Raw genomic sequence first — 22,244 nt, forward strand, 5'->3', positions numbered from 1 at the left:
GCTCCCCTCTAACCTCTCCTCCCAGGGCTCCTAGGCCACAGAGAGGCTGCCTTTTGGCCCTCCAGTTCCAGGCAGGGAGCCAGGACGCTTGGGTTCTAATCCCAGATCCACCACAGGGCCACGGGTCGGCATCATCCCATACCCACAGGGGCCCTCCCCAGCAAGGAGATGCCCAGCACGTGCTTTCTCTCTCTTCTCGACACTGCTCCCGGGGCAGCCGCTGTAGGACTTAGTGTGTCACCCGCTGGAAGCTTGTTTGCAAGCAGCGAATGCGCCTAATCCCCACTCCCAACACCGGTCACAGCCAGCGCTCTGTGCAGATGACCTGGCGACTTCCCAGTTGTTCTTGGTGTTGATGCAGCCAGGAGGCAGATTTCTGAAGCCCTCTGCGCCCTAGCACCCTCATCTGAAAAAACGAGGCTAGGAGTGTTTTCCCTGCCTATTTCATCCGGCCGTTGTGACAAGTCACGTACTCGTGCTGAAAACTGTACATGCTTAAGGTGTTATCATTAGCCGGGCGGGCATTCTGGTAGGCTCAGGCTGCTGGAGCTCTCGGAGCCTTCACCAGACCCAAGGGCCAAGAGAAAGTTCCTCTTTATCCCGCTCTCTCCTGGAGCCCACTTCGGCCAAGCCACCGAGAGTCGTTCCTCAGTGGGGACGACCGCGAGCCGCCCCTCTTTCCTCTCTCCCATTGGCTTTCACCTGCCAGAGGGGCGGCTGCCACGGGCCTCTCCGCCCGTCAGTCAGGGCCGCCGGGCTCCGCCCCACGCCTCCCGGGGGTTTATAACGGGAATTCCCATGGCCCAGCTCTGGCATCCAACCTGCTGCCGCCGCGGCCCGGCCGAGCGGAGAGCACCGCACGCAGAGCACACGCTCGCGCTCAGCTCCCCTCCGGGGCGGTTCATGAGCGCGCGCTCCGACCGCAGCCTCCGCGAGCCCGCGCCGCACCGCCGCGGCCCGCCGTCGCCAGGGCCCCCCGGGGGAAGGAAGGCAGGAAGGCCGGCGCGGCCGTGCGCCCCGTGGAGCCCGCCACCCCCGCCCGGAGCCGGCTGCCCGGCCCGCCTGGCACCATGCTGCCCGCGCGCTGCGCCCGCCTGCTCGCGCCCCACTTGCTGCTCGTGCTGGTGCAGCTGTCCCCGGCTCGCGGCCACCGCACCACGGGCCCCAGGGTAAGTGCGCCCCCCAGCCGCGCGCCCACCTGCGGAAGGAGACCCAGGTCGCTGACCCTTCTCCTGGTGGTGTGTAGGGGGGAGGTGGCGGAGAGGGGGAAGGGAGGCGTCAGACCTCGTCCCCCTCCTCACGGCGAAGCTGCTGAAATAAAAATTTCTCCCATTGTTCCCCCCGCCCCCCCCCCCCCCATTCTTTCTTGCAGCACCGATTCTGCCTGCTCCCTCCTCCCCCCCTCCCCCGCTGTCACTGGTGCGTTCTCTTTCCCAGTCTCTCCTCCCAGGGCATTTTGCTCCAAGACCCTTAGAGGTGCCTTCGCCTCCGAGGTGCCTCCTGCTGCTCGCGGTCCCGGAGCGCTGGTGCTCTTGGCAGGCGGCGGTGGGGGGCAGCTCTGCCTCCAGGGTTTTAGGTTACCCGAGAGCCACACAAGGACCTTGTGTTGTTGCTGTTTTAAAAAGCGATCGCTGCTCGTAAAACCCACAGCAGATAATTTTAACGCTCCCTCCCGCTAGGCACAGCCGCGGAGGAGGGGTAGAGGTGGAGGCTGGGGAGAGCTGGTGGAGAGAAGCTGGCCGTGTTCAAGGGTCTCTTCCCCCGCGTTCGGGCGCGGGAGGTTGAACTACTTGTTGAACCTTGGTCTGATTGGAGTTCCTGAACGATGTGAAACGTGCCAATTCTGTGCACAGGACAGGCTGTTCAGGGCATTATAAAACCTCCCGGAACCGACAGCATTGTGTGCATTGCTGGGCTAGATTATTGCTCCCATGCGCCCAATTGATCTAATGAAGGTTTCCACTGCCTTAAAAAGTGTCCTCTGAAACCACGTAGGTGTTCATTTGATCAAACTTATCCAGACAATCTCTGGCCGAGGATTAACTTATGTCAGGGCAGTTGTCTATCGAGATAGCTGCTTGCCTCTGCCAGGCAGTGGGAGAGTCCATGTGAAAGTAGCTGGGATCTTTGTGAAAAGCTTGGCTCCTTAACCAGCTCATGCTTTCCTGGATATCGTTCGGCCTAGCCTGTTGCCACCTGCTCGGATTGCAGGTTCTTTATTCATAGCTCTTGCTACCATGAGAGTCATCTTTATAGCTGTCGTGTGTGTGGGAAAAGCCTTGCAAAGCTTGACGAGCCGTAATGACTGCCCAGATGCTGGCTGATTACATCCGAGCCCGGCTATCACTGTGAGATCAGATTTGCAGCCACTTAGGAAAGAAAAGTGTTTGTCCCCGTGTTGGGCCGGCCCTTGCTTTTATGACCAGATGTGCAACAGCAGCAGTTAAAGTGCGGCCGATTAGATCCAGGGCGTGTCATAAATCCTCGACAGCAGGCATTCCCAAAGCTGGGGCAAGTCAGGGCTCCAGGAGTGACTTTTATGGATGCAGATGAGCATGCCTTTTAAATGAAGCTGCTTGGTTTGATATTAGGACTCACAGCTCTTAAACTCTGAGGTCAGGAGAGCCACGGCGTTCCCTTCAATAATTAGGAACAGTCAAGACAAGAGACGCAGACCAGAGCACCCCGACTGAAATCTGGATGCCCGCCCACTTGAGAGGCCCAGAGACAAATGGTGGGGGGCTCATTTGCTGCCGGGCGGGTCTAGCGTCTCAAGCCATATGGCTCTCCTTCCTTGCCTCCTGAATCTGGAGGAAGCAGCTCTTAGGGGAAAGCTAGGGACTTCAGGGGAAAATAGAGACATTGGTTAGTTTTCCCTCCAGCTTCTTTAGTTTATTAATTTGACAGAAATGGTGGAACACAAACAGGAACTGTAAATAGGCTTGTATGTCCCAGCTGCATTTTCTCTCTCTCTCTCCTTTCCTCTGTCTTTCACACACACACACACACACACACACACACACACACACACACACACTTAGAAAGTACCAAGAGGAAGCTACTGTCTTGAGCGTGTGGTTACCTGGATGCATTTATAGTCCCCATTGAAAGCCACCGCTTATGAATTCTTGAGCTGGGCACTTTCCATGATCACTTATGTTTATAAGAACAAGAAGATGGGTCTTTTTAGTGTCATTTTGCAAGTGAGACTTAGGGAGGCTAAAAAGCCTTGCTTGAAACACTCATGGTGCATCCATAGCTGTGGGAGCCAAATCCCAGTTTATATGGATGTGCAGGTCGTGTGCTTTCCATACCACCAAGAAGCTGCAGGGAGTGTTCGTCCAACTAGTCATGCCATTCCTGTTAAATGAGCATCAGGCGAGTCTGTAAGAAAGCATTATTAATGATATTTTTGGGTGTCTGTATCACTAAAGGGTGATGTCTTTGAGTTTCAACCTCTTCCAGAAGACTGCAGTTCTCTTCTGTGTCTTCTTGGCGGCCTCAGAAATGTGGCCCTGGTTGTGAATGGCAGTGTCATAGGAGGAGCAGAAACATCTGGCTGTTGCAGTATTCCCTTGGGCATCCCTGGGTCTCTTCTGCTAATCTTTTGAGTGACAGAGGCTTAAGGATTGGCATCTTTTCCAGCTGGCTTTCTAGGAAACCGAGAGCATGCCCTTTCGGTTTAACTTTATCTGGCTCACTAATTGAGCTCCCCCGAGGCCTAGACCCCAGTCCTTGCCCCCTTATTTGTTTCCTGCCTTCATAAAATGCCTGACATTTGTTTGACTCTGGAAACCAGCAGCTATCAAGTATCAGATTGGAGGCTATTATGTAGGAAGCACCTGATTTCTTGGCCTCTCAGCTCTGAGCAGCCGCGTGGTTACCTGGGATGCTGGTCAGGAGCCTGTTAATTATGGAGGAGACAGCCATTTCTTTAATCCTGCACACTTTACTGAAAATGTTTCTGGGGAGGATTGAATGGGGGAGGGGCTCTGCCAGGCTGATGGAGTCTGACTGATGCCTGTCTTTGTCTAAACCTCTGTCCGCCCTGCAGACTGGGAGCTGGGTGAGGGCAGGAATCGTGCCCGTCTTGTCCATCGGTGTATCCCCAGAGCTCAGCACAGGGCCTGGCACTTGTGAAATGAACAAATAAATGCAGATAATGCATGTTTAACAGTGATTCACAGGTTCCACCTTCTTGGTGCAGGACTGGAGGCAGGAAATAGATTTAAGAAGTTTGAGAAGTAGGAGAAAAGGCCAAGAAGTCTAAGAAATTTTATTTCTTAATTGTTTTAGCTATATTCTTTATCTGTCCTCTCTCCTCTCACATACTTGATTCATCCTTTAAAACCTAGTTCTAGCATCACTCTCTGGGAACTTTCCTGCAAAACAGCCTTTTGGTTAGAATTGATCATTCTCACCTTTGTACAACTTCGGTATCGCTTTCACTTGTCTTCCAGCTTTTGCTAATTCTTCTACAGTGAGCATCTTGAGATCAGACCAACATCTTCATCTTCTCAGCTCTAACTTGCCCCTTCGGCACTCCACGCATAATTCCGTCTTGTTAAGTGAACAAGCTCACAACCTCTTGAGGGCAGAATAGCGATGTTATTTGTCAGTGTGCCGGTCACACTGCAAAGTGTTCTGTAAATATTTATTGAAATGAATTCGACTGTACTGTGATGTCCCTGCGGACTTCCTGCTCTCATTTAAATGTGAAATTGGTTACTTAACAAACTATTTTTTTTTCCCATTTTAGGCTTTTGTTCCTTGTTTAAAAATAAGCATGTGGGGTGGTTATAGGAGGCGTGGGGGAGGAGAGACTGAGCAAGCAGCCTTGGATGGGGGAACAGGCTTTGGCTCCACCTTAACCCTTTTTAAAAAATCTTGCATTTGCCAAATGTGAAGCAGCTTTTGTAGACAGTTCCCTTCTATTTGACTAACCTGTCTCAGTGTCTGGACCGGGGTGGGTCCTTGTGTCTGCAGAGATGCCTTTCTTATTATCTGTGTTCAGGACAGAAACCTTTTTTTTTCCACATGGGGGTTTTAGCTGAGAGGCTACTCAAGGTGTTAGGCCAAGAATTTGATTTAAATATTTTGATAGAGCTGACATGTGAAATTTAAAGAAATAAAACTGAAGAAGACAGGAAGAGGAAACAATCATCTTAGAAACTCTAGGAAATTCAATCAAATGGAAAACACTTTGATATTATCTCATTATCTCCTAAAGTTGAACATTCACATTTTTTTTTTTTTTTTGGTCGCCCCTCTTGGCTTGTGGGATCTTAGTTCCCTGACCAGGGATCGAACCTGAGCTCTTGGCAGAGAAAGCACGGAGTCTTAACCACTGGACCGCCAGGAAATTCCCCCAACATTCACATTTCTTACAGCCCAGGGATTCCACTCCTAGGTGTATGTGCCCAAGAGAAACTCACGTCCAGAAGGAGACATATGCAACCGTGTTCACGCTATCACAAGCCTGGAAAGAGCCCAAATACCCATCAGTTGGAGGGTAGATGAATAAATTGTGATGTATTCACACAGTGGAGAATTATAGTCAGTCAAAACAAATGAACAACAGTGACATGCAAAAATATGGACGCATCTGGGTAATATGATATTAAATAAAAGAAATGCACTGAAAGATGCAGCGTGACATCTTTTATAAATTTATAAATAGCTAAAATTAAATAAAAACACTTTTAGGAATACACATAGCTGCAAGAAAACTATACGAAAAGAAAAACAAGGTACACAGGATCGGGGTAGGTTAGGGTGAAGCAGAGGGATGGATTGGCCAGGAAAATCATATGGTTAGTGTAAGTTAGTATCAATACTTTACCTTTTTTTTTGGGGGGGGTGAGTTTGAAAGTATTTGTCCATTAGTAAAGATCAATAGCTTATTTAATAAAAAATAAGAGTGGTTCCTGCTTAGACCAATGTTGAGTGTGTCACGAACCAAAGATTATGTTTAATTCCATTCTTTGCACCTGAGGTCAGGCAAACACAAATTCCCTTTGTAGAGACTCCTTTCTTGCCTCCCTCTGCTCCCTCCTCCCCCTTTCCAGATGTGCATCTTAGAAAATACCACGTTGGGAAGTGATGATTGGTTTTTCTTTGAATTCTTGGCTGGTTAGACCAGGGGCCCCAACCCCCGGGTGGAGGAGGACTGGTAGGGGTCCTTGGCCTGTTAGGAACCTGGCCGCACAGCAGGAGGTGAGCGGCGAGCGAGCGAGTGAAGCTTATCTGCCACTCCCCCTTGCTCCCCATCGCTCGCCTTACCGCCTGACCCATCCCCGCCCCCATCCGTCCGTGGAAAAATTGTCTTCCACGAAACCGGTCCCTGGTCCCAAAAAGGTTGGGGACCGCTGGGTTATACCCAGAGCCGGCCCAGGCTCCGGCGTAAATATCTACATCAGCTGGCCAATGAGCTCATTTGTAAAGCTGAGCGCGCGGTAGGCAATCTTCTCTCTCCCTTGCTCAGGGGGATCAACCCTGTGCATCTGAGTCCCCAGCCCTGCAGAGTAGAAAAGTTCACCAGCTGACGCTTGGGCCAGAAGCCTTATTTGCCAGCGGGGGTGGGGGAGGCGTGTTTCGGGCTGATCCCTGCCTTCATTCCAACCTCCTCCCTCGCCTGCCTTGGCAGAGGCTGGGGAGGGGGGCATGGCCCCGCTTAGCAGGTACAGGGCACCCTTTCTCTCCCGACCACATAGAGATCTATTGTTTAAGCAGCCAAGTTCCTGGCATTGCTGGGGGGGGGGTATGTCCGTGTGGAGGGCCCCTTCCTCCTGAGCTTGTCACCGCGGAGCAGTTTGGGAGAGGACAAGGGTTAAGCTGCGGATGGGAAATCGATCGGAGCTGCTTGTGAGGCATACCAAACAGGGTTAGCATTGTACATATGTGCCGTGCAGGAGCCCTGAGTCACTGAGGGGATAGGAGAACTCGATCTCCACCGACACTCCCAACGGCCTCACAGAGACGCCAAAGCGACATAGGTCAGTATAGCAATTAACTGGATTTCCTTCTGCACCTGACGTCATTCTAAACTCAATTGCTAGATCACAAATTAATCTTACCTTTGGCAGACTTCTAAGCACCTTAGGTGTGGAGCTCTGTGTACTTCCCAGCCGTTGCCTTGATTGATTTCGGCCTCCTTTTTCTGGAGCCAAAGCAGGGCAGCCTCTACAAAGCAGGAAAGGCCACTCAGAAGAGCTGGAGTCTCAGAAGAGCCCCTGTCACCATCACGGAGGACCAGGACGGAGCCAGGTTCTGGGAGATAGTGTGTCAGGTGCTTTGAAACCTGACAAATACTCTGCAAATGTGAGCGACTGTGCCCCTTCCCCTTAAAAAGCATTTCTCACTGCAGCATTGATCTGATTCCGTTAGATAAGGGCCAAACGTTTTGTTTGTCTGTTTGTTTGTTTTAAAGTATTGGCAGTGGAGAAAAACTGGACCCACTTCCCAGAATGGTTCATTTGTAGGACTAGATAGCATCTCTAAGACAGCGCTGGGAGTTAAAAATATTTTGGGGGCATATTTATCATGCATCTCTTCTTGAAAAATTCTGCAAAGCCCCAGGAGAGAGGACACAAAAGTAGTAACAAGTAAGAGGGTGAGGTGGGCAGTGTTATAAAAGGACATCGAGCCTGCTTTCAGGTGCACAGTGCCCCTGACTGGCTCAAAAACAACGACTCCAACGACTCCCCTTCGTCAGTGGTGCTGTCCGATAGACCTTTTTGCTAGGATGGAAATGTTCTACATCTGCACTGTCCAATATTAGACACATGTGGCTATTGAAGGGTTTTTTGTGGGTTGGTTTGTTTGATTTTGTGGGGTTTTTTGCTATTCAATTTTAAATGTGGTAAGTAAAACTGAGGAACTGACTTTTAAACTTAATTTGATTTCAATTAAGTGTAAATGTTAATAGCCACGTGTGGCTAGTGGCTGTCATACTGGACAGTGTCGGTCTCTCACCAAGGTGCCCAGCCTTACCTCTCACTGTATATCCCCACCCTCACGTGTCCCAGACTTTGGTTGCACTGAACCGCATTGCATTTCCTGACTTCTCCTGCCCGCCTCATCTCTGTCTGTCAGAATCCCGCTCATCATTCAAAAGCCTCCACACAGTCCTCCCAGCCTCACCCCAGGAAGGGTTCTCTCACCCACTGTGCTTTGCTTACCCCTGGGGCAGTGTGTGTCCCCATCTGCCCTGTATTCTAGCTGACCGTAGAGGGAGGGTAGTGGGGCAGCCTCAGCACAGGCTTCGGAGGTAGACAGACCCAAGTTTGAGTCTGGCTCTGCCACTGTGAGCCTGGGCTAGTAACTTAACCTGTTGGGTCCTCGGTTCCCTAATTTGTCCAATGGAAGGCATAGCAACTATGTTCCAGGGTGGAGGGAGGATGAAGTGGGAAGTCTTAGCTTCCTGTTCCAATTCCTACTCCTATACCTATTCCTGTTGTAACACATAGTACAAACCTAGTGGCTTAAGCAACACAAATTTTTGGAGGTCTGAAGCCTGACACAGGTCCCACTGGGTTAAGTAATCAGCAGAGCTGAGTTCCCTTCTGGAGGCTCCAGGGGAGAATCCATTTTCGTGCCTTTTCCAGCTTCTAGAAACTGCCTGCATGCCTTGGCTTGTAGCCCCTTTTCACCTTCAAAGCTAGCAATAGCTGGTCAAGTCTTTTTCATGCTGCCATCTCTCTGGTTCTGATTCTTCTGCTTCCCTCTTCTCCACTTAAGGACCTTGTGATTTGTGACACTTGGGCCACCAGGAGAGCCCAGACTGTTCTCCTTATTTTAAGGTCAGCTGATTAGCAACCTTAATTCCTCCTTGCCATATACTGTAGCACTATTAGGGTTAGGACATGGACATCTTTCGGGGGGCCATTATTTTTCCTACCACATTCATTAAGGGTCTGTTACAGTGCCTGGCTCATAGAGGGTGCTTGATAAGTGGGGGCCATTATTATGACCTTCATCTATGAGTTTCTTTCATTTTAGCATGGGAGTCTTGCGATGGTGGTGTTGCTTAATTTTCTTTATAGATGCCATCCTGTTCAAGAACAGGTGCTTAGTAAATATTTATTAAATAACAGAATTTTTGATAAATGTAGATTATTTCTTTCCTTGTAAAGAAATATAACACAGTAAAAAGAAGTAAAATGCAACCCAAAATACATAATCCTCTTTGTGCAAAAAAAAAAAAAAAAAAGTTGGCTTATGATTTTTTACAGAACTAGAACAAAAAATCTTAAAATTTGTATGGAGACACAAAAGACCCCAAATAGCCAAAGCAGTCTTGAGGGAAAAAAACGGAGCTGGAGGAATCAGACTCCCTGACTTCAGACTATACTACAAAGCTACAGTAATCAAGACAATATGGTACTGGCACAAAAACAGAAACGTAGATCAATGGAACAAGATAGAAAGGCCAGAGATAAACCTATGCACCTATGGTCAACTAATCTATGACAAAGGAGGCAAGGATATACAATGGAGAAAAGACAGTCTCTTCAATAAGTGGTGCTGGGAAAACTGGACAGCTACATGTAAAAGAATGAAATTAGAACACTCCCTAACACCATACACAAAAATAAACTCAAAATGGATTAGAGACCTAAATGTAAGACCAGACACTATAAAACTCTTAGAGGAAAACATAGGAAGAACACTCTTTGACATAAATCACAGCAAGATCTTTTTTGATACACCTCCTAGAGTAATGGTAATAAACACAAAAATAAACAAATGAGACCTAATGAAACTTAAAAGTTTTTGCACAGCAAAGGAAACCATAAACAAGACGAAAAGTCAACCCTCAGAATGGGAGAAAATATTTGCAAACGAATCAATGGACAAAGGATTAATCTCCAAAATATATAAACAGCTCATGCAGCTCAATATTAAAAAAACAAACAACCCAATCGAAAAATGGGCAGAAGACCTAAATAGACATTTCTCCAAAGAAGACATACAGATGGCCAAGAAGCACGTGAAAAGCTGCTCAACATCACTAATTATTAGAGAAATGCAAATCAAAACTACAATGAGGTATCACCTCACACCAGTTAGAATGGGCATCATCAGAAAATCTACAAACAACAAATGCTGGAGAGAGTGTGGAGAAAAGGGAACCCTCTTGCACTGTTGGTAGGAATGTAAATTGATACAGCCACTATGGAGAACAGTATGGAGGTTCCTTAAAAAACTAAAAATAGAATTACCATATGATCCAGCAATGCCACTACTGAGCATATACCCAGAGAAAACCATAATTCAAAAAGAGTCATGTACCAAAATGTTCATTGCAGCACTATTTACAATAGCCAGGTAATGGAAGCAACCTAAATCCCCATCGGGAGACGAGTGGATAAAGAAGATGTGGTACATATATACAATGGAATATTACTCAGCCATAAAAAGGAACGAAATTGGGTCATTTGTTGAGACGTGGATGGATCTAGAGACTGTCATACAGAGTGAAGTAAGTCAGAAAGAGAAAAACAAATATCATATATTAACGCATATATGTGGAACCTAGAAAAATGGTACAGATGAACCATTTTTTTCTGCAGGGCAGAAATTGAAACACAGATGTAGAGAACAAACGTATGGACACCAAGGGGGGGAAGTGGCGGAGGGTTGGAGGTGGTGGTGTGATGAATTGGGTGATTGGGATTGACATGTGTACACTGATGTGTATAAAATTGATGACTAATAAGAAACTGCTGTATAAAAAAAATAAATAAAATTAAATTAAAAAATTAAAAAAAAACTAGTACTAAACTTTCTTTGGGTTATTTGTATGGAAATATGTTAATATAAATGTTTCAGACATTACATGAAATTCCTAAAAATCTTATATGTTCTGGTATAATGTTATAAGTCATAATTCTAGTTATTAGTTTAAAATGTGTATCTCAGAAATAACTAAATTTCTTGTCAATTGCATTATTATGAACTTTCATCAAATCTTTAACTGTGGTCATTTTTAAGTCTTTTGTCATTTACAGACAGTTCTGGGTGTACTCTGATGCTTTTGCAAAAATGTTCCTATAAAAGTGTTTCATCTTCAAGGAATTCATGGAAAAGACTCTGGCAAGTACAGGTTTCTGGTAACTGACTGTACTGCTAAACTGAATGAATAAGCATTTTCAGAACTGTAATGGAAAACTGATGAATTCATAAAAGTGCTAACAAAAGATCAAGATAAAAAAAAATTAATTACATGGGACTGAGTGAACTGATGAGGATGATTATAATTTTTGTGACTTTCTGTTTGAATAAAAAAAAATCGATGACTAATAAGAACCTGCTGTATAAAAAAATAAATAAAATTAAATTAAAAAAAAAAAAGTTGGCCTATGTATAGAAAAATTGAGTGGATTATATGTCATGCTGTTAATGGTGGTCATCGGGGGATATTCCATTTCTATGCGATGCATCTTAGTAATTATTAAAATAATTTTGTTTACAATGAGCATATTTTAATCTTAGAGGAAAATAATGAAGATTAAAACATGCATGATTTAAAGAAATCCCCAAAGCTGTCTCAATCCAGCCCGATCCCCATCTACATCAGACACAGCCAGCTCGTGTTCATGTTGGGTTGATTTTTAGGGTTAGTAACTATTAGTGCCAGACCTCTGACTCCATTTCTGCATGCTTTGAACTCAGTCTGCTTTAAAGGAGAATTTTCAATTAACCTCAGCAGGATGTAACTGTAAAAAATGCATTTATTGATGCTGGTGGGAATATAAATTAGTCCAATCACTTTGTAGAATTACAGTTGAAGTTGCACACACTCTCTGAGCTTGTAATTCCACTCCGGCATATACCCTAGAGAAACGCGCTGAAATGTATACTAAGAGACATGTTTAAGCATGTTCACAGCAGCAATTTTTGGTAGTAGCAAACATTGTAAACCATCTAACTGTCCATCAACAGGAGACGAGAAATAGAAATTTTGGTATATTCAAATAATGGAATATTATACAGTGCTGAAACTGACTAATATAAAGCACCACTCATTATTATGGATCAATTTCATAATCAAAATGCGGGGTGAAAAAAGGCAAATTGTAGAATACATATGTTATGCTGCTATTTATATGAAGGATGAAAGCATGTGACAACTATACGTATTTTATTTAGGGGTGCAAATAAAAAATGTATGAAAATTAAGGGCAATGGTAACTCTGAAGCTCAGGTTATAGTGGTTACCTAGGGTGCGAGGGCAGGAGGGAGAGAAACATTGGTTGGTAATGTTTTATGTTTTTAAAATGGAAGGTGAGTACATAGATATTTAAATTCCTTTTTGTAGGTATTACATAATACATCATAAGATTTTCCATAAAAGATAAAAATGCCTTTGGATAGATCACAACAAAGTTTTAAGAGCAAATAATAAAAGTGTTGCTTCTGCACGGGGTCCTCTGCTCCAAGCCGCTGATCTTATTTTTCCTTTCCCCTGAAGACAGTGCTCAGGGCCGTTCAACCAAACTTGTGACCCCATTGCCTCAAGTGCTGGCCACCTCCCTCCTGCCCTCGTGAGGCCCTAAGGTCATGTCTCCTCCCCTGAGCTCCAGGTGGGCCAGGTGGGTGCAGGTGCAGTGTCCTTCTTCCGACCCTGCCTGGTGGGACCTCTGCTCTTTTTGCTGTACTTGCTCTCCCTTGATAATTAGAGCTGAGGTTGATCATTTTCTCAAATTTATTGGCCGTTAGTTAGGGTTGCCAGAGTTGGCAAATGAAAGGTAGGATTGCCTACATTGTAAATTACATAAATTGGAATTTAGATAAACAACAAATAGTGTTTTAGAATAAGTATGGCCCAAATTATTTGTTATTTATCTGAAATTCAAATTTAACTGGGTATCCTATATTGTATCTGGCAGTCCTACATTAGTTCCTTTTCTTCCGGGAATCATCTGTCCCGAATTTTTGCTGATTTTTCAAACAGGAGTGGTAGTTTTTTGTTTTTTTTTTTCACCTCACAGACTGACTTGGGAAGAGGTTTTTTGTTTTTTTTTTTTTTAAATACTAAGATATTAATCTGTTTTGCTGTCATGTCTGGCAAATGCCTTTCATTATGAAAAGACACTGATTTCAATCTTCTACATTTTACATCTTTATGTAACTCATCTGTCATTATGGCTTCTGTCTTTTGTGTCAGGATGAGAAAGGTCTCTCCCTGCTAAGATCATGGAAATTAAGGTGAATAAGTTTATGAAGGCTCAGATTGCACAAGCAGCAACAAATAGAATACACAGGTCAAACACTGATTTAATGTTTGATATGAATTTATATAGTATTTTCTGTGAATTAAACTTCTTAATGTAACCCTGTGGAAGGAGTGCTTGTCCTGTGTTTCAGAAATTCTCAGTAACATTTGGAAAGAAGATGTGTCAACCAGAAGTATTCTGTCAAGGTAATTACTTGGGGAAATTTAGATAGAAAGTGTTACTTTGAGTAAACAGGCTTTCTTGGAAATGACACTAGGACTTTGGCAAAGAGCTTAGACTCTCCTTCATCTTTGGGTCCTTTCCATTCATTAAAAAAACTTTTCTATGTTATGAAAACTTCCAAATATATACAGAAAAGCAGAGACTAGCATTAGCGAATTCTTATGGAACCCTCACACAGCTCCAACAAAGAACAACTCCTGGCCAATCTCGATTCTTCCACCCATCCTCTTGTCCTCTGATCATATTATTTTGAAGCAAGTTCAGACATTATATCTTATCATCCATAAATATTTTCATATATATCTCTAAAAGAAAAAGACATTAAAAAACACCTAACCACAAAACCACATCACAACCAAAGAATATTAACAACCACCCCTTAATATAGGGATTACAATGTAGAATTCAATCAACATTCAAATCTCGTTGATTATGTCTCAGATCAAGATCCAATTAAGGTCCACGTATTGGCTTCTCTGTATCTTTATCCTCTTTTAATCCACGAGTTTCCTCTCCACCTCCTTTTAACTTTGTAATTTATTTGTTGAATAAACAGGTGTTCTAGGGTTTTCCATACTAGCTTTTGCTGATTACATTTCCATAGAGTTGTGTAACATGTTCCTGTATCCTTTATATTTCCTGGAAAATGATAGTGAGATCCAGAGGCTTGATCAGATGTAGATTTGATATATTTTCGGGCAAGTATGTTTCACGGCAGTTGGTGTGTACTTCTATCAGGAGGCACATAACATCTGTGATATTAGCACCCAGCGATGGTCATTTTGGGACCCATTAATTTGTTAGGTGTTGTCACTGAGTTTTAAACAAGTAATAGGTGATACTGAAAAGCACTTCTACCTTTTGTGTGGCATTGCCGTCTTTCTGTCTCTGTGTTGGCATGGAGGGGTACAGAGGAAGGGGGCCTGGGGACCAATGTTCCCTTCTCAGCAGTGGCCTCCCAGTGGGGAGGCTGCATGTGACCCCAGCACTGTGAGAGAAACTCTGCCTGAGCTCTTGGTTGGTGGCCTAGGAAGGGAGTCTCCTTGGTTTCTGGTGGAAGTGGTAAGAGCTTGAGTGAGCTGGTTTTACTCTCTGGTGCTAATCGGGAGGCCTTTGAAGTGTAACTGTAGATCAGCTTTGTGTGTGATCTTTGGTACGTACACATTAGTTGGGAATGTATCTTGTAAGAAACAGATACCATGTTTTGAACTGGCTTATCCTATGAAGGGGATTCATTGGCTCCAGTAATAGAAGGTACAGATACAAAGTAGGTTTCAAGATTGGTTTGATTGGGTGACTTAACGGTGTTATCAAACACTCAGTGCGTTTATGTCTCTTCCCTCCGCCTTTTTGTGGTGTCTGTTTAATCTGAAGCCTAGCTTTTCCTGGTGGCAGAATTGCTGCAGTGGTTCCACGCTTCATATCTAAACATCTCACTTTCTAGGGGAGGGAAGAGAGAATTGGCTTCCAGTCACCCTTTCCTAGATACTCTCAGAAAACTTTGGCTCTTAGCTTATTGATCTAAGTTGAATCAAATGCCCATTTTTAACCAACCCCTTTGGCCAGGAGAGTGCTGTGCTGTAAGTGACGTAGGCCTAGATTTCTTAGATTGATCTCTGTGAGGGGTAGGAGAGAAGATACCCACTTCTGGAGCTGGCGGTCAGGTTATTTTTCCTACCTCCTCCTGACCACATGGCTGTATAAGGTGGAAGGGTTGAAAGGATGCTGGGGCAACAAGCACAGTATCCATCGGGATTTGTCGCATTCGTAGCCCAGCAGAGTGGTGGGTGGGACGTGTGGTGAGAGGTGTGCAGACATTCATGGTCAGAGCCCAGAGAGGGAGCTCTCCTGTTACTGTGTGACCAGTCCCCTCATCATTACAGGAAGAATAAGTGACCTCCAAGGTGACCACCAGGGCAGACATCCCAAGGTTAGGAGCTGATAAGAAAAAGGGAACGTAGGAAAAGTTTGGATACTTTCAGAGTAGAATCGGCCGAATGAAGATGATTCCAGAGGGCCCCCAACATGAGGAGAACATGACCACATAGTCCCATAATTGGAAGGACTCTCAGGGGTCCTTCATTTTACATGAGGTAAGGACTGTCCTGAGTCCACACAGCTAACTGGTGGCAGAGCTGGAGCCAGACCCCAGATCTCCACTCTCCATTGCTCTGTCCCTGACTTTTCCATTCAAAGATGTCCTGGAGAACTTGGGAAAGTGGCAAAAGTCTGGCCAAGGGGAGGAAATAGCCTGAATTTTAGGAGAGGATTATATTTCTGAGTTGCCTTTGGCCAATTCACCAATGTACAGTGGTTGGAACATGTGGCCAAAAAACTCAGGACATGCAGAATCTTCACCACCCATGTTATTATACCTTCCATTTCATAGGGTTCTGGTTTCTCAGTCCCTAAAAGACATGGATTCCGGTTTCTGCAAATTCTGAAGGTTTCAGTTAAGAAATGTGCAGCTGAGCAAATAGAACAAGTCACCCGCGATACATACAGTTTGAAGTGAAGGTAGATCTTGGTGTAAGACTCTTCATGCTTGTCACTAGCAATGCAATCCGTACAGACATGCCCAAATTAAATGGCAAGTGGTCTAGAGCACAGGGAATGTGTTTTTTGGTTGGTGCAATATTTTCCTGGGAGACCTTTTAAAATCAATACTCAATTTGAGGGTTGACATGGAAACCCTTTGTGTTTGTTGAAGAGCGTCTGACAATGTCCAGGGCTCTCCTTCGGTGAATGGTTTTTCCCTGCCTCTTGGGGCAGATTCAAATCTGCGCTGGCCCAGGCAGCCTGAAGTCAGGAGCTGCACAGAGGACCAGATGCGTCATTTCCATCCTTCTCATCTTTTCCTTTGCTTTGAGGATCACGTGCCCTCTCCTAGTGGTGTGTTATTGTACTTTCTTCTCCCGTCAAGGGAGAGGCTTAGAAAAAGACTGGGCCCACATCTGTTGCTGATTCGCAGTTTGTATCTTTTCTTTCATTAAAGCTGCATTTACCTGGAGAATGAAATGCACCTCCCGTCTCACTGTTGGGTGACGGGAGAAGTCTGAGCTGTCATCATTCGAGGCTTTCTTGCCCTTCCAGAGTCAGTGCAGAGTAGTGGTTTGGGGGCCAAAGAGACCTAAGATTAAGCTACTTTCTGCTGGCTCTGCTGCTTTCTAGCTGTTGTGTCCTTGGGCAAATTAACTAACCTCTAAGCTTCAGCTTCCTTATCTGTAATTTGAAGATATTGTGTACCTCATTGGGTCATTGTGGAGCTTAAATGAAGTAATGGCAGGAGGCTCAGTAAATGTTAACTATTCATAAAAAGAACAGAGGTAACAAGAAAGATGACTCATAGGAGAACCAAACTTTTTTCCCTATAGTTTTCCCCCTTGGAATTAAAGCTAAAAAGCTCATCAATATGTGGAAGATGTCTAATTTGTGGTTCTATTTCCTTTTGTTTAAAACAAAGCTAGTTTTTTTTGTGCAATAAATCAAATGTCTCCCTCCTCCTATGCCTTTCTCTACCCAATATAGGTCAGGAGGACCCCCCTCATGGAAACGTGTGGAGGAAAGATGCTCTTTGGCGAGATCTTCCTCCATATGCCACGTGGCCATGTCTTCTCCAGACAACTGTACACTGTCTCCTTCCTGAAGTCTTCTTTCATTTTCCTTCTTTCCTGGCATGGTAGGTTGCTGGTGAGAGGTGACCAGAAGGCCCTGCTGATGTGCCCTCCTCATTATTTCTGAGCTCAGGGTTAGGCTGCCCAGTGACTGCCCAGTACGTGCCCAGATCCGGTCCCCAGGCAAATTCCATGGAGCTAGAGGAGCAGCGCCTGGTTTTTCTAGGTCTCCTCCTCCTCTCACTGGATGCCTAGCTTTCCCTTACCTGGGGTTGGAAAGCCAGTCCCATCAGAGCCTGTGGGTGGGCCTGCATCTGATCTCCAGGCTGCTTTTAGAGCACTTCAGAAACAAAAATCCTCGCTGTTAGCATGACTTCCTGGAGGGCTATTTCCAGATAAGGCGGCTTGTGCCAACCACACCCACTTTTTTCCATCTAAATACTTTTAATTGCTGTATTTAGACCATTGACATTTAAAGTGATTATTGATATCTTTGAATTAATATCGCCCATATTTGCTACTGTTTTCTATTTGTTGTTCATGTTCTTTGTTCCTATTTTTGTTTTCCACTTTTTTTCTGCTCTTGTGTTTTTAATTGAGCATTTTACATGATTTCATTTTCTCTCCTTTCTTAGAATATCAACTCTCCCTCTCTCTCTCTCTCTCTATATATATATATATATATTTTTTTTTTTTTTTTACTTTTTTTGTAGGTGCACTAGAATTTGCAATATACGTTTACAACTAATTCAAGTCCACTTTCAAGTAACACCATACTGCTTCACGGGTGGTGCAAGTACCTTATATAATAACAAAGTATTCCTAATTCCTCCCTCCTGTCCCTTGTATCATTGCTGTCATTCATTTCACTTATACATAAGCTATCATCATTGAATACATTGTTGCTATTATTATTTTGAACAAATTGTTATCTGTTAGATCAAATAAGAATAAGAAAAATAAAAATTTTATTACTTCTTTAATGCTACTCCTTTCTTTATGTAGATCCAAGTTTCTGACTTAAGGAATCTTCTTTCTCTCTGAAGACCTTCTTTTATCATTTCTTAACTAATTCCCTCAGTTTTTGTCTGAGAAAGTCTTTACTTCTTCATTTTTGAAGGATAATTTTGTAGGATACAGAATTCTACATTGATTTTTTTTTCTATTCCTCTCAACACTTTAAATATTTCATTTCACTGTCTTCTTTCTCACTTGGATGGTTTCTGAGGAGAACCCCAATGTAATTGTTATCTTTCCTTTTTTATAGGTGAGGTGTTTATTTCTCCTGGCTTTTTAAAAGATTTTTTTCTTTATCTTTGATTTTCTGCACTTTGAATATGAAATGCTTAGGTGTAGTTTTTTGGAATTTATCTTGCTTGGTGTTCTCTGAGCTTCTTAGACCTGTGGTTTGGTGTCTGATGTTTATTTGGGGAGAATTCTCAATTTTTGTTTCTTCAAATATTTCTTCTGTTCTGTCTTTTTTCTCCTTCTGATAGTCCCATTGCATGCATGTTATGCCTTTTGTAGTTGTCCAATAATTCTTGTATATTATGTTCTTTTTTTTTTTTAGTCTTTTTTTTCTTTGCTTTTCAGTTTTCTGTTTGAAGTTTCTATTGCTATATCCTCAAGCTCAGAGGTTCTTTCCTCAGTTATGTCCAGTCCACTAATAATCCCATCAAAGGCGTTCTTAATTTCTGTTACAGTGTTTATCTCTAGCATTTCTTTGGGATTCTTTCTTAGAAGTTCCATTTCCCTCCTCACATTACCCATCTATTCTTGCATATTGTCTGCTTCTTCCATTAGAGCCCTTAGCATACTAATCATAGTTTTTAAAAAGTTCCTGATCTGATAATTCGAACATCTCTGCCATATCTGAGTCTGGTTCCAGTGGTTGCTCTGTCTCTTCAAATTATGTTTTTTCCGTTTTAGTAAGCCTTGTAATTTTGAATTGAAAGTCAGACATGATGTACTGGGTAGAAGTGACTGTAAGTAAATAGACCTTTAGCGGTATGGTGGTGAGGTGTAGGGGCCAGGGAAGTGTTCTACAGTCCTATGATTAGGGCTCAGTCTTTTAGTGAGCCTGGGCCTCTGGACTGTGAACTTCACAAGCGCTTCTCAGTGTCTTCCTCTCCTTAGGTGGGCAGGATGGCTACAAGGGGCTGGAATTGGGTATTTCTCTTCCCCCCAGGTTGGTTAGGCTCTGATAAAACCCCAATGAGTTAGGTCCTGGTAAAATAGTTTCTCTGGAGAGCAGGCCTCATTAACAGCATGAACAGAATGCTCTGGCTATTTCAAAAAGGCTGCTTCTCCTCCTGCTGGAAGCATGAAAGGATTTTTCTCTGATATTTGCTGTGAGACCCTGGGACATATTCTTGTCTGTCTCCAACACCCAAAGACTCTCCCCTTGTATTAACTGTGAAAAACCTGATAACCAGGTATTCCCCAGAGCTAAAGCAAGTCCATTACGCATCACAGTGTAGATTGCTTGCCCATACCTGTCCTAACCAAGGCTGGTTGGGCTCATGACCATATAACCCCAATAGCTTGGTCCAACTCATGGAGCGTTTAATTTTGCCAGCTCTGAGCACCTGAGACCCAGCAGATAAGAATCTTGTTACATCCTGTACCTGTGCATTTCTTAAAGAGTATATTTCCTAAAGTATAGTCTGTAGCTCACCTGAGATGCTGCAGGGTCCAGGAATCTGCATTTCTAAAAAGTACCACAGGTGATTCTCATGCATACTCTAGTTTGAGGCTTTTTTAGGCTAAAATTTTAGAAAGGAATGAAGTCTATCAGGCGAGGACTGGAATCCATGGCCTATGCAACCTGTGACTTAAAAGAACATAAACAAATGTAAATTCCATTTGCTCTTGCCAGTAGTTACTTACATATATCAAGACAAGCTCCCTGGAAGGAAGGGAGCTTCTTGAAGTCTCTGGCCTCTACACTTCCAAGTGTTAGGTTCATGTTTGAGGGTAGAGGAGCATCTTGTTTTGGGATTGGAGCCATTCCTGTACTGGCATGAAATTGAGAATCTTATCTGGGCAGCAGTTCTAAAAGGTTAGTGTCCAATTCCGTGGAAGACAAGTCTTAAGGGCCACGTGCACCTGCTTTACCACCTGATAAAATTTAAAACGAAGATTGCTTTTTCCAGTTCCTTGTCCCATACTCAGGAGAAGTCCGTGAAGATGAAAAGATGAAAGCTCCAATGTAGATTTGTACAGCACAGTCCAAGAGGTTCCAAAGAGACAGACTAGTTGGATTTCTCCATGACCATCTTTGCTTCCTGTACCCGAGGGCTTTGGATCTGAGCACAGCTCTAGTTAGGGAGGGGTATTTTGATTCATTCTCTCATTCATTTATTCATTTATGAGTTGGCCCTTGATGGGACTGTGGGAGGCAAAGGGGAAATTGTGTTTGCATCTGATCCAGAAAAACCACTGAGTTAAAAGACAAAGCATTCTGCTTCCTGCTAGGGAGGGGCATCTTTGGGAGCAATGTGACAAATGCCCGAGAAAGGACATCTTTTGCCAGATGGAAGAATTGTGCAAGTGCATGGCGCCGAAGGCTTTGTCTGACGTCTTTGTTTTTCAGATGTGCAACAAGTCATTCAATGGTTCACATACGACCCCACTGGGAAACCGGGACTTTGCAGCTGGCATGGTTGCATGATGCATTAGGAGAGAGCCGTTCTTCACTGCATTCTGTAGGGACTCTGCCCTGTGACCTATTGAGAAACCTATTGTAGTAAACATCTGTGGTTTTGGTCTGCTTAATATCTACTCGCTCTTTCCTGGTAATAGAATCTCTACCTTCTTCTGGGAGAAACCCCTCCCTTACTCTCAGTCCCCATCATCGAAGTGCACTGCTCCCACTTCCCAGTTGCTGGGTGTGGGTGTGACCTGGGCTTGGTCAATGAGTGTGTGCTGTCTCTCGGGTCAGGGGTGGTCATGAGACACAAGCTGGGCCCATGAATTCAATTCTGGGACTTTTTGTTGCAACTGTTGGGGAAGAGAAACTCTTGGTTGGGCTGGGACACTGTGAGGATGCAGGCCTAGAGTGGCTGGTAGTCACTTGGTTCTGATGAATGAACAGCTGGCCGGAGAATAAAGCCAGCACAGAGCAAAACAAAGCTGAGAGAGGAAAGAGACAGATTTCTGATAATATGTTGTGAGCATCCGGATACAGCTAGGCTTAAAGCTCCCCTGTTTCTCCCATTTATATGTGCCAATAACTTTCTGTGGTGGATAAAGCATGGCCACAGTTTTTCTGTGGCTCCTTCCTTTAAGAGGTGGAACCTATGGCCCCACCTCTTGAATCTGGGCTGGCCTGTGTCTTGCTTTGACTCATAGAATGTGTTGAGAGCAACCCTGTGTGAGTTCTGGAGACTGGGCCTCAAGGGGCCTTGCAGCTTCTGCCTTCACCCTCTTGGACTTTTGCCCTGAGGCCACCATGTAAGAAAGTCAGTCTTTCTTACATGAGTGGCCATGTGCAGGAGAACAGGAGTGCTCCAGCCAACTGCTGGTACCAATTGCCCACCATGTCAGGGAGGCCAGCTTGGACCTTCCAGCCTCATGGGCATTCCAGCTGAATACAACTGCATGAGTGAAACTAGCAGAGGAAGATCCCAGTCAGCCCACAGAATCATAAATTGTTATTTCAAGCCACTAAATCTTGGAGTGGTTTGTTATACATCAATAAATAGCTCATATACTCCTTTTTTGGCTTAAGTCAGTTTGATGTTATTTGCTGTCATTTGCAACAGAGACTGATTTGCAACAGTTCTGACTGATGTAGTTATGTCATAAACTAAGCTTTACAAGAAATGGACCTTTGTGGAACTTCTTCCCACCTCTGCCGTGGAGGCAGTGAAATCAGCTGTCTCCATCTAGATCTTCACTTGTTGGGTGTGTGCATGAACTCACTTGTTGGTGGAATGCATTTCTTGCTCGTGTTAGGAAACTTATCTGAATGATAAGTGCCACTGTCTCCAAAGGGACAGATTTCTCCAGCACATGCACCTGAGGGGAGACCACTCAACAACTCTTTGAGTCCTTCATGGAACAGAGAAAAACTATCCCCACTGTGCCGTTTCTGCATTTCTGACCCACAGAATCTGTGAGCATGGCAAAATTGTTGCTTTAAGTTGTTGAGTTTTAGAGTGTT

General features: G+C 44.4%; 1 protein-coding gene across 4 annotated transcripts in view; it reads left to right on the forward strand.

The window, feature by feature from the left end:
- The first annotated feature begins 1,062 nt into the window (after nucleotides 1–1,062).
- The window catches only part of SMOC1 (SPARC related modular calcium binding 1), a 152,919-nt gene continuing 131,737 nt past the window's right edge, over nucleotides 1,063–22,244 (forward strand). For all 4 annotated transcript variants that reach the window (XM_059915768.1, XM_059915765.1, XM_059915766.1 and 1 more), the window contains exon 1: nucleotides 1,063–1,169. In XM_059915768.1, the coding sequence (XP_059771751.1) occupies nucleotides 1,071–1,169 (99 nt within the window). In that variant the 5' untranslated portion in view covers nucleotides 1,063–1,070. The remainder of the gene's footprint in view (nucleotides 1,170–22,244) is intronic.

Source organism: Balaenoptera ricei, chromosome 2 (assembly GCF_028023285.1).
Source record: "Balaenoptera ricei isolate mBalRic1 chromosome 2, mBalRic1.hap2, whole genome shotgun sequence".
NCBI lineage: Eukaryota > Metazoa > Chordata > Mammalia > Artiodactyla > Balaenopteridae > Balaenoptera > Balaenoptera ricei.